General features: G+C 34.2%; 1 protein-coding gene across 1 annotated transcript in view; it reads left to right on the top strand.

Moving 5' to 3' along the window:
* The window catches only part of LOC137391507 (MOB-like protein phocein), a 33,999-nt gene that overhangs the window by 19,329 nt on the left and 1,169 nt on the right, over positions 1-13,501 (top strand). Inside the window, exon 5 of the mRNA XM_068078009.1 lies at positions 4,396-4,507. Coding sequence (XP_067934110.1) covers positions 4,396-4,507 — 112 coding nt within the window. The remainder of the gene's footprint in view (positions 1-4,395; positions 4,508-13,501) is intronic.

Raw genomic sequence — 13,501 nt, 5'->3', positions numbered from 1 at the left:
TCACTTGGTGCTAAGGCTTTATCACTTATCCTAAGGCCGTATTTCTTGGTCCTAAGGCTTTATCACTTGGTGCTAAGGCTTTATCTCTTGATCCTAAAGCATTATCATTTGGTGCTAAGGCTTTATCACTTGGCGCTAAGGCAACCATAACAAATACCACACATTTAAGTTTCACAAGTGTTGAAAGCTTAAAGCTTCCAATATCTAGCATACTCATGCTCAAATCACCCCAATTCATGTTTATCAAAGGCACACAGTTCTATTGTTTTATGTTTGAAAATTTTGTGATAGACATTACTTTATCCAATTAGTTCGAAGTCAAGGTGATTGTTACTGTAATACCAGGTTTTCTAAAGCTGATTTAGGAACTGTTAAGGACAGTTTATACTCAACTTATCTTCATGTTCTGCAAAGAACGTGTTCAGGTATTTCTTCTGTTGTCATGGTGAGATGGAGTACAGAGGAAGACAGTAAATGAGCTTTTTAAAATTCTGTTAAAATTTATAATTCTCCTTTTAAACCCCTGCAGTGGGTGACAGAGTATAGTTACCAGAATGAGTTACTTTGTTACAAGGAATCGTCAGGGCGCACAAACAAACACAACTCTGGACAATCAAACAAGTGGTGCTAGCCACTATTAAACAGCATAAAGCTGTTCTTATTATAAAGGGGCAGCATTCTAGGCTAAATGATGCCCTTTTTCTTTTATTATGCATTTAGATATATTGAAGGCCATGAATTAATAATTACGAATTATGACCAGCATACAGATGTAGACAAAACAGCCTTTTAATCTAAAGAGCAAGTGCATGTACCACTTTGCCTACTGGCATATGTCAAGCCACTCGTCATGTGCACCACATGGCTGATGCATCGTGAGGGTTTCATGTGGCAAATGCTACTAGCCAACATTGCCATGACACCTGTTAAGAGGTGTCACGAAGGAACCCTTGAACAGCTCAATTGTTCCAATATCCTTGCCAATGAAGCGTTTGACCTTGTTTGTAAAACAATCATGTTTTGTTGTATGAGACCGAGCATTCTCTTACATTTCCTCTCCCTTTTATGTACGGGCTATATTTTGCGCACAATCGAATGTTTCTAAAGATTTCCCCTCGAGTCTCAGCTATATTTCACTTGAGTACAAGCTGCTAATCGTCTCTGAACGCGCATGCAGGCGTGAGACACGCATTGTACTTTTCTGCACTCAGGCCTCATTCGTTCTTTTCTCTGCTCTCTGGTGTGATTCGCCAACAAAATCCAACTTTAGCGCGGAACATAAATATAGCCAAGAGATTGTAAAGCGACCACATGCAATGTTTTGATACTGGTGCTCGAGAGGATGCAGATATGTGCAAGGTGGCTTCATAGGTTATGGGAGGCCATAGCAAGGTGGCTTCATAGGTTATGGGAGGCCATAGCAAGGTGGCTTCATAGGTTATGGGAGGCCATAGCAAGGTGGCTTCATAGGTTATGGAAGGCCATAGCAAGGTGGCTTCATAGGTTATGGGAGGCCATAGCAAGGTGGCTTCATAGGTTATGGGAGGCCATAGCAAGGTGGCTTCATAGGTTATGGGAGGCCATAGCAAGGTGGCTTCATAGGTTATGGGAGGCCATAGCAAGGTGGCTTCATAGGTTATGGGAGGCCATAGCAAGCGTTGCCAGTTGTTATTTCAATTTAGGAGGTTGTCACTGTCAGCGCCGGCCAGGATAGTGTGTTGATGACAGTTACGGTTTTTGAGTCATTGGCTTTGATTGGGTTATCGTTATACCATATATACCATATCATCTTATACATGTACATATATACATCATACATATATACATATCATATATATCATGAACATATCATATACATATCATACTGGTTAAACTACAAATTGTCAATTTAAATATATGAAATATAACAATATATATTGTTATATTGTATATATTTAGAATGATAGTTTATATATATATTTTACATATTCACATTGATTGGTTATATGCCTATATATTGTTATAGTATATATTTAAATTGATTATTTTAGCTTGACCAGTTCAAAATTATTTATCAATTTATGGAGTTGAGTAAATAGGGCTATATAACAGTGGTAATTCTATTGACCGCAAAATATGAAGATAATCTGAAATTTTCATAAACTACTCTGAAAAATGATCTATTGACATGCATTTTGTGTTCATAATTTATACAAATACCGTGTTCAGTTAACCACAAAGGTTTATCACATCACGGTTTATTACATTTATATATATAAATATATACTAGCTGTGCTACCCGGCATTGCCCGGGTAATAAAAAAGTCTTTGGTCAGAAAAATTGATTTGTATTCAACATATAACAACATTTGCCATTCTACCTTTTTTATATATAAACTTTACCGTACTTTTCGGACTATCAGCCACTAATTTTTTTTGATGTTTTGAGCCATCCAGCCTATATAAGGGTGCGGCTATTCTGTGGTTTTTTCTTTCACCGCTAGGGCGCATTGACCGGACTCTCCGGTTAGTGCGCCTTTAGCAGTGAAAGAAAAAATGAAACAATGCCTAACGGTACTGCTCCGTTAGGCACTAGGTTAAAAAGCATCGGTTAATACCGAACTGCCTAACGGCATGGTTCCGTTTTTTACAGCAAAGTTGCTGCCGTGTTAAAAAGACCGTCCTGAATTCTGCGGCCTATACAAAGGTGCGGCCTATGTATTGTTTAATTATCATTTTTTTTAAAATAAAGCGGGTGCGGTTTATATAGGGATGTTTATAGTCCGAAAAGTATGATATATATATATAGTTTATATATATACTTTATATATAAAGTAATTTTATATCTTGTACATTATACACTTTAGCCATTCTACCTGAAGATTGCAACGCGATTGCATGAAACTAATAGTTGTAATGATTTTAACCTGTAGCTTTTAATAAACTTCATACACAGCTCTAATTGACTCGATTATTGAGCACTTTACTTTACAGTGTAAACTACATATACTATACTTTATATATATATTTTATATATATACTTTATATCTATACTTTATATATTTACTTTATATATATACTTTATATATATACTTTATATATATACTTTATATATATACTTTATATATATAATTTATATATATACTTTATATCTATACTTTATATATATACTTTATATATATAATTTATATATACTTTATATATATACTTTATATATATAATTTATATATATACTTTATATATATACTTTATATATACTTTATATATATACTTTATATATATACTTTATATATATACTTTATATATATACTTTATATATATACTTTATATATATACTTTATATCTATACTTTATATATATACTTTATATATATACTTTATATATATACTTTATATATATACTTTATATATATACTTTATATCTATACTTTATATATATACTTTATATATTTACTTTATATATATACTTTATATATATACTTTATATATACTTTATATATATACTTTATATATATAATTTATATATATACTTTATATCTATACTTTATATATATACTTTATATATTTACTTTATATATATACTTTATATATATACTTTATATATACTTTTTATATATACTTTATATATATAATTGACATATATACTTTATATCTATACTTTATATATATACTTTTTATATATACTTTTTATATAACCTTTTTATAGAAACTTTATATATATACTTTTTATTATATATAATTAAGTAATAGGTTTATTTTGGGTTCTGTTTACTACAGTTGGAATACCAATGTTTGACAGAAATCTGAAAATTTGAAAATTTTATCAACGGAGAGTTGATGCGATCCCAGATATATCTGCACATACATTCCCAGATATTCAAAGCATGAAATGAAACTACATGTAGGTATAAAAACATCTGGCACTGAGAGTGTTACACTCATCCAATGTTAGCTTGTGAGATGTAGTGGCTTGTAACTTCTTGTCTCACGTGTTAGCTGTATAAGTCATCAATACTCTGGCAGAGTCACAAATGCCTCTCCCGGCAAACACCTAAATGGGTACATTAGCATCCGCTCTGCTGTCAGAGGTGAGACCTTTTGCACGTTGGTCTGCATGAGCAGCACGAGGTGCCCTCGGGTCAACTCAGATGGGTCCCTAATAACGTCCGTTTAAAAAAATCAAATGCATTTGCTTTTGCTTAACTTTAATTGTGCTGCTAGAGGGATATCCATAGATGTGTACATGAATATGTAACCTTCGTGGTACTTTACTGTAGTTGTGCTGCTAGAGGGATATCCATAGATGTGTACATGAATATGTAACCTTCGTGGTACTTTACTGTAGTTGTGCTGCTAGAGGAATATCCATAGATGTGTACCTGAATATGTAACCTTAGTGGTGCTATGATGTTTACAGGAACACGATAAAAGACACTTCAGTTCAGAAGCTGGGCTCAGTGTGCCGTCGAGTCTATAGAATATTCTCTCATGCCTACTTTCACCACAGGATAATCTTTGATGAATTCGAGGTTAGAATAACTCCCTGTACTGTTGAGAATAGTTTCGAAAATTCGTAGCATGTAAAACTTTCCAGGTGGGAACATGCTGTATCGCTGTGTGTTGGAGTTCTCCTCTCGGCAATTATTCGTAGACCATATGCACCGTATGTGCATCATGCGCATCATCACTATGAAGTGAAAACAGGTACCGTAAAATCTAGTGTATAAGTAAAAGATTTAGTACAAAATTTCAAGCCTAAATTTCTATTCTTGACTCATATGGCAGTGATGCTTTGCATGACATGAATTTTAGCAAAATTCACATTCAAAGAATAATCGCAGATCAAAATTACAGGATTTATTTATAAAATAGCAAAATACTAGTACTCCTACTTAAAGGTTGACTTGCAACAAAATTCACATTACAGTTATTTGATATGAAAAGATTCACCATGTCTTACTCTGTTGTGTTGTAGGTGCAAATTATGTGGAAATGCGATTACAAGCTCTTAAAAGCTCAAAAACGAAAAGCCACCGTAGATTGGAATCAGTTTATTTCTCTGACTTTGTCATTACAGTTGGTTATTGTCTTGTCACGCGATGTTCTCACGTGAATTGAAAGGCCAATAAAAGGCTTGATATAAAACTTCTTGTAGCACTAGTTTATGACAAACACTTCGGGTTTTACCAAAGACCCCATATCAAATATAGATGCTCGCTACTTTTCAGTTTTGTTTGGGCTTGATCTAATCGTCTAGTCGTAATCATGTGACCCAATACTTCGCAAATAATTTGACCAACTGTAATGACAAAGTCAGAGAAATAAACTGATTCCAATCTGCGGTGGCTTTTCGTTTTTGAGCTTTTAAGAGCTTGTAATCACATTTCCACATATTTTGCACCTTCAACACAACAGAGTAAGACATGGTGAATCTTTTGATACCAAATAACTGTAATGTGAAATTTGTTGCAAGTCAACCTTTAATATGAGATCAGACACAAAGTCTCATTCTTCACCATTCAAATTGTCATCACTAGGATTGTCCTCTGTTTCTTTTTCGAATTTAATGTTTTTTCTCGTAGTATCTGCCTACAAGCCCACACTTAGGTAATCCATTTGACACATCTTCAATCATCCATCCTTTTTTTGTCCACAAATCACGGCTCCTGACAGAAATCTGTTTTGCGGCATTGCCTTTCTGTAATATTCGTATTATCAGAAGTAGCAGTTTCATTCTATTGGCAAGGCGGGCCAATACGATGGTAAAATGTTGTTTGTCATGCCCTGTGGTCTTCACTAGAGCCGTCTTCTCTCGTTCTTTTGTTAATTGTTGTATTGTTGATGGCTCCAAAAATGGGTGTTTTTGCTAATGGTGTTTTTTAATGCCGTTTCTTAGCTACGCATCGCCCGCCTCTGATGCCGACTGAACCATTCTGATCAAACTATTTGAGTCAGAAAAGGGGGTCGACTTAAGCGGTAGTTACATGTCAAAACCAGGAATTTTAAACAAATCGTTAGACCTTGACTTATATGCCAAGTCCACTTGTACACGGGAACTTGCGGTATGTCAGAAACATTGCAGCTTTCAAACATTGCCGATATTTCGTGGCGCAGCTGCGACAGTTTGTCCAATGTACACCACTTCGCGATTGGTGATTGGCTGTGGCAGGTTGCTGGATTTATATTTCCCTTCATGATAGTTGCTGTGTAACTAGTGTTTCAGCGACTGTATTATATAATAATGATAATAAAGTATTTTATAATAATAATAATAATAAAGTATTATATAATAATAATAATAATAAAGTATTATATAATAATAATAATAAAGTATTATATAATAATAATAATAAAGTATTATATAATAATAAAAATAAAGTATTATATAATAATAATAATAAAGTATTATATAATAATAATAAAGTATTATATAATAATAATAATAAAGTATTTTATAATAATAACGGGTTAGTAGCGGGTTATTCGCTGATGTAAACGCGAGTAACTTTGTGATCGTGAGAACGATCTCATCGCAGACTATCACCCAAGTAGTGTGGGATTACTGCGGTGTAATACCATTAGTAGTGTTCTGATATACTGCGATACAGTCTGATCCGGCCTTGAAAGTAAGGACTGTGAGATGTTTCGATGAATGGACAATTTTAGCTGTCATCAGACAGAATGTTTCTATTAGCTTATTGCTACAGTAGCCATTCATGTCGGCTTAATAAAGTATAATAAAATTTAATATAATAAAATATAATATAATTTTAATTTAAAACTTAAAACTCAACTAGTCGTTTTTAGTTGAGCTCATAAAACATAAGGATAGTCGCTAACGTGACAAGCTGGTAGCAATAAACGACGTCAAGTGGCAGCGGCTAATGGTAGTGTTATAGAGACTTGACTACAACACAGTCGGTACGCTAGACTTTTGTGGCGCTATCTAACGTAACATAACTTTAAATTTAATTTTACATGAATTAAGTTTACCAATTACACACTTTAAATATACTTTAATCTTACACTAAACTACATTCTAATTTTGTCTTTGTTTTCATTTTTATTACATTTCCACGCTTTTTGCCTTCATTTTTAAAACTTTCTAAAATTAATCAGTTGAAAAAGACTGAGCAGTGCCGTTTCTTTAAGCCACTTCTCATATACTCGACTACCTAGCGACCGCGTCGTGATCATGCTGGTATGCTCGTATCTCAAATTTGTCTCATATTTCAAGGCTAAGATTTCTCTGAATTTTCATTGTATCTCAAATTTTCCATAAGTTTGGACACTCGTATTTTGAAGTACGACTGTGTATTTTGTACACTATACTTGAGTTAAAACTGTAGGCCAGGTGATTAGGATTCTAATAGCAGAAATTCTGTGTTGAAGTATAGACACTCAAAGATGGTGCTTTAGCAGTTTTGTGTCCTATATGGGCACGCAACTATTTCATAGCAATCCTGCTAGAGAGACTCGACACATTGACCCACATTGGTGATATTGTCTTGAAAATAGTTCGAATGTACTCGCTATTATAATATTCCCTGTGCTGACGATGTACCCACTTATCTATTGAAGGCAATTTTTGCAGATCTTTTGCTATTTTAGTTATGAGGATAACGGTTGCTATGTCAACTGATGGTTGCTATGTCAACTGATGGTTGCTATGTCAACTGATGGTTGCTATGTCAACTGATAGTTGCTATGTCAACTGATGGTTGCTATGTCAACTGATGGTTGCTATGTCAACTGATGCTTGCTATGTCAACTGATGTTCGACATAGTTTGTAAAGTTTGTTTCATCATCGTTATTATTTCAACTTGCATTTTTTTAAACATAGTTTGAGTATCATGTTTGAAGTTTAAACACTATTCGTTTTCCAACACTGTTATTATTACTTATTTTCCAATCTGTATTATTAATATTAATTTTTCATTCAACCATTTTTGGCAGACATTGTTCTAATAAATGTTCAACTACAAAATACTACCATTTCTGTCATACTTTTTTTATTAATCTGTTAAATACATGTATTCTCAGATGTTAAACATTGTTTAATGCCTCCAGAGAAAAGAACATGCCTTGCACAAGATCATTCCCTCATGAAATGAAGTTTGAAAGTTACAGTTGTTTGACAAAATTTGAAAACCTTTACAGTTGTTTTTATTTTCTCTCTCAATTTATTTCAACTACACAAAACACTTTTCTCATGATATGTAGTTTGAAAGTTAGAATGACAAATGTTGTTATATGTTAAATACAAATCAATTTTCTGTGCGAAGGCTTTTTTATTACCCGGGCAACGCCGGGTAGCACAGCTAGTATATAATATATATAACATATATAATAACTATATATTATATATAATGTATATAATATTATATACATATAATATATGTTATATATAGTATATATAACATATATGTTATATATACAATATATAACTGATGCTGTGGCTCCAGCATCTACTGACATAGGGTGACATTACCAAACCAAAACTGATAGCTTCTTCATTCTGCTGCCCATTCACTATTATTATTCATTATTATTCAGAATGTCAATGTCTAGTTACGCGGAGGGTAAATTAACTTGTTCATTTACTGGCAGGCTAATAAAATGTCAATCCAATTCACTTTAATAGCTCAGGGGTGTCTCCGAAGCAACAGAAGTCCACCGGCTTGCGTACTTCGAAAGCTCTATTTATCCATTCAAAGTATTCCGGTTATCCTCAAGGAAGTTTGTTTTTGGTAGCTGAGTGGAACTTGTTTAAGTAATTATATATAACTTGAACAAGTTATTATATATATGGTGGGTAGAAGTCTAGCGTAGGTCGATATTGGTAGGTCAATATAGTCCTGTTTATTAACATTAATCATACTTGTATCTTAGTGCAAGTTAGTAAACAGCCACTATTTTAATCTCATAGTTTCACTTACCAATTAGAAAACAGTTTGTGCATATTCTCTGTCTGTCTACTATATCATGAAACACCATCTTGCAATGTTGCTTGAAACTCTGGGAAAGCGATAGAGAGGTAATTAAAGTGCTTCAAAAAGGATTACCATGAACTGGGCTCAAACTCCCATCATGCAGCTTCATAGATCGACACTTTATTAACTGCACCAGTCGGCTGCCTCCCAAATTTGCTGAATAATCTTTACTATAATTACGTCAGGTTCCGTGACATGAAACAATTTTTGCATGAGGGATGAGTTATAAGCGCAGACTGCTGGAGTTCCACGTGGCGCCTACATTTTTTCAATGTGAGAAAGCAGGCCCACTTCTAGCAATGCCGGGCCCAATTGGCAATCATATAACTTTAGTTTTTTATATAGATGTGCTGCACTCAACCCTTATAAAAACTCTAAAATGCACCTTTTCATGCCTTAAGAACAATTACTCTCAGTGACTGTAGAGTCTGCTAGCAGCTAGAGCTAGGGGCTGCCACAGCGCAATTGCATTATCTATTGCTTATTCAAAGGTTCACAACAAGCAATGCTCTGCTCAAACAGCAATTTTAAAACTTGTTTTCCAAATAAATGTACCATGATCGATCAGATTAGAAACTTTGCATGCATTAATAATAATTTTCCGCAATGGGCACACTCATGAATTGTTGTCATGAAAGTAGAGAATGAACACACTCGCTGCTTGATTACAAATCAAAGAACTCCCAAGCAACGCTGTTCCTAATGCTTTCGTGACAGCCTTATCTCCAGTTATTATCACCGAGCCAATTTTTTTTTGTATTTATATTTCTGATAAGTATTAATTTTTTCAGAAGCATTTGCTATAATTCATCAAATTTCAATCCTTCGTTTTTTTCAGGACAACGTTCTATCATTGTCCGCCATCTTTATGGACATATTTTATCGTTAAAAACACGAAGCTTCTGCAATTCATTATTGCAAACAATGCTTTCGTTTGCAAAAAATACGTTTTTGAAAAATACTATTATTCAAAAGAATGACGATCGTTTTCTACAAAGATGGCGGCTTTTTCGTGGATGAGCGCATGTGCAAACAGGGTGATGACCTAAAAAAACGATGGATATGTAAATTATTTATTGCTAGTATGCTGGCAGTTTCGTGCGGCGTGAAAGATTATCATCTGTAGTAAGTATAAATGCATTTATTCTTACGCGTGAGAAGGTGCTCGAGTGTTGCAGTGGTAGCGCAGTCAGCTTTGAATCCGATTGCCAAGGTTCGATTCTTATTTAGTGCAATCCTTTTTCGCAACACTTTTAGCGTGGCTTATTATAGTAAAGAAATTGCTATATATGATTGTAACTATATCCATACTTTGGGGCATGCTGGGTACCTTTGCTCGTATTATATAATAATAATTTTGCCTTGTTTGTCAGTGAGAAGCTCTTACTGGAGTTTAATAATAATTATTGCTGTTTCTGTACCACAATTTAATATGAATAAACTTAACTGTTTACTGATTAGTAGCAGTTTAGTGGCCAACTTGTCATAACTATTGGCATCAGATGACTAAATCATTTCAACTTCTGCTTCATTCATTAATAACTAATGCATCTTCATATGTGCCCCTTTTTCATCCGGCCCACAGATTTAAAGCTGTTACAAACCCTATGATGACTGATATCAAAGTTGTTTGCGAATGAGAATGAATATTACCACTGCGTAGTTGAATAGCTATATTTAACAACTTTTTATTCAGTAAGGCCACATGTATTTTATAGCCATTTGTCCTTTTTACCCAAACCTGAGTTTAAGGTAAATTCATTGGGCTAACTCTTTCTGGTAACTCCATATGACAACAGTATTAGCGGTGGTGTCAGTTATTATTTTATAGCTTTCTATAATAGCTGTCGAATTGTTTTATTAGCATAAAATTATATTTAATTAATAATTAAATAGTATTTTAATGACTTCAACCCCTCATGATTACGATGCCTCACTTTATAACCTTATGATTGTGGTCATGATTTGCTATTATTTATTATTGATGTAAGCTATTATTTATGTCTAGCAGAACAGCCACTATACTCATAACCAATGAAAATTGGCATCTGTTTTATCCTTGCTAATGCATTGCACAATTTTCTATTTTTATTGTATAATAATATAAATATGACATAATTGATAATTTATAATAAATCATTTTTTGCTTATTAATTATAATTTCGACCGTTTGTAAACCGGTAGTCATGTTTTACTGCATCTCAAGTGTTTGATAGTTGATTCGTTATATTTTTATTATAATTGGTTACAATAATAATAGTATTCTTTGACATGTCAATTCTTTTGCATTTCAAATCAAATTATCCTATATAAAATAACTAAATGCAAATCAATCTGATCTCACCGTCTGACAAATCCACGTAAAACAGGATATTGTAATGGAAAAATGTGTTTTTAATTGTTTTAATTCTCCGCCTATACTCAAAAAGTGAAAAATACTAATCTAGTGGTTATGATCTGCAATAACGTGTAACATTATTATGGACAGTGTTGTATGGAGTTATTACATTCGAGACACCGCAGCGGCTAACGGTGTTGTGAGAGAGACTTTATGACAATACATACGCCACACTTGCGACGTGATGTAATGTAATATAACCTTTGAATTTAACTTAAATGAATTTAAGTTATTATGCGCATACTTGAAAATAAGTTTTAATCTTACACTAAACTTAATTCTAATTTTATCTTTGTGTTTATCTTCTATTATCTTCCGGTCCTCTGCTTTTTGCCATATTCGCTTAAGACTCTTCATTCACCCTCACTTTCAGGCAGCCTTTTTAAATCATCTTTGATCTGATGAAAAAGACTGAGCGGTGCTGTTCTCATAAGCAGCCTCTCACCAATGATATACAGCCCCCAAGGATAGGCAACGGCTATCATATGGGCGGGGTTTAATGATCGAGCTCTGTTGGGATTGGGCTAGCCTGGGTTTCGGAGCTAACACAATTCTCGCGGGGTGGTCGCGTTGCCTTGTTAGGTTTTGGAGAACACGACTCACTGTTATCGTGTCATTAGCTCATTCAGTCAGTAGACCCCGCGGTTCACAATAGCAAACCTTGAATTTCTACAATGTAGGGGTAATACCTAACCAAAAAAATGGATCCATGGAAAATAAAACATTTCAAATTACCTACCTGTACTAATTTTGAAATTAGTAGAGGTCGTAGTATATGCTTAATGTTGAATATAATTTAAACAGAATCACCCGAACAATGGCCTTTTTTCCCTAGTTTTTGATTAATATTTTGCCACCCCTAATATAAAATGACAAAGTCTTTCATCGTTGTCACATTATATTTTACATGGCCAATAAGATGGGACAGCAGGGAAAGCTGTGCAGTGTAGTTTTTATACTCAAAATCTAAATATAAAACCGAAATTGGGCTATTTCACGATGGCGACTATTAATATCATGAATGCTTGTGAATGGCAATTGACTGATCATAACGGTGACAATATTGGGACACTATATTTATTTGACAACAAAATGAATTCTACAGATCAGTAAAATAATCACTATAGTTCATAATATTTGTAAATTTACAAGGGGCTTTATTCAGCATATTTGTTTATTCGGGTGCCGTGTTCAGATTCATCCCAACGGAGCTCGATCATTAAGCCCGCCCATATGATAGCCGTTGCCTACCCTTGGGGGGCTGCATATCATTGCTCTCACATATTCGGTCACTTAGCAGGTGCATCTAGAGCCATCTCCGTATGCTCTTATCTCAAATTTGTTTTGCATCTCAATCCAAAGTTTTCCCAGAATTTTCCTCATATCTCAAATCTCTCATATGCCGGGACACTCGTGTGTGGAAATATGGCTATAATAATTTTATTAGATGAAAAATTTCATGAAGTGTTTTAAATGAATGCTATGTAATACTTTGATGTACCCGATAGCAGATAACTTAGGGGGTAACAGCACACATCTGTTCATCGGTAGTTCATTGCAATATAGCTATAGCAATGGAGCTACATGTAGAACATAGTAAGGAAAATGTGAGGGCACGATGAACCTCCGTAGATTGGTGAAGCTCCATCTGAAGCATAAATTTTGGTAACTTATCCAAGCCATTTGCTGAAGTGCCCACCACTGGTGCATTGATTCCTTGTTTTTAGATTCTCAGTTTGCTTGTATGCTTGTCAGCTTATCTGCATACATGCAGAATTCATTTTTTTGTATTTGTCAACTCTATACAACAGAACTCTCAATACTGTACCTACAGTGTTATGCGCATAAATTCAAATATTTCCTCAATTTGCAGGATTACGCTAAACTCAATCAAGATTTATTTTCACAATGAACCAATCAACGGATTTAATAAACATCTAGTATTTTGGCTAAAATGAAGCAAATAGTGCCCGCAAAATATCATGTGTAAAGATCAACGTTTCTAAAGGTGCAAACACACTAGGGCCGATTTTATCGCATGCGTCATGAGAAGCGCGGAGATATCGCTGGCGTGTGCCTAAACACACTTGAGCGATTCACCAGCGAACGATAATGTGGTCACGTTTACCGA

The sequence above is a fragment of the Watersipora subatra genome, chromosome 3 (genome assembly GCF_963576615.1).
Source record: "Watersipora subatra chromosome 3, tzWatSuba1.1, whole genome shotgun sequence".
Taxonomy (NCBI): Eukaryota; Metazoa; Bryozoa; class Gymnolaemata; order Cheilostomatida; family Watersiporidae; genus Watersipora; species Watersipora subatra.
Note: the sequence above shows the minus strand (reverse complement) of the source record. Positions and strands in the feature narration are given on the sequence as shown.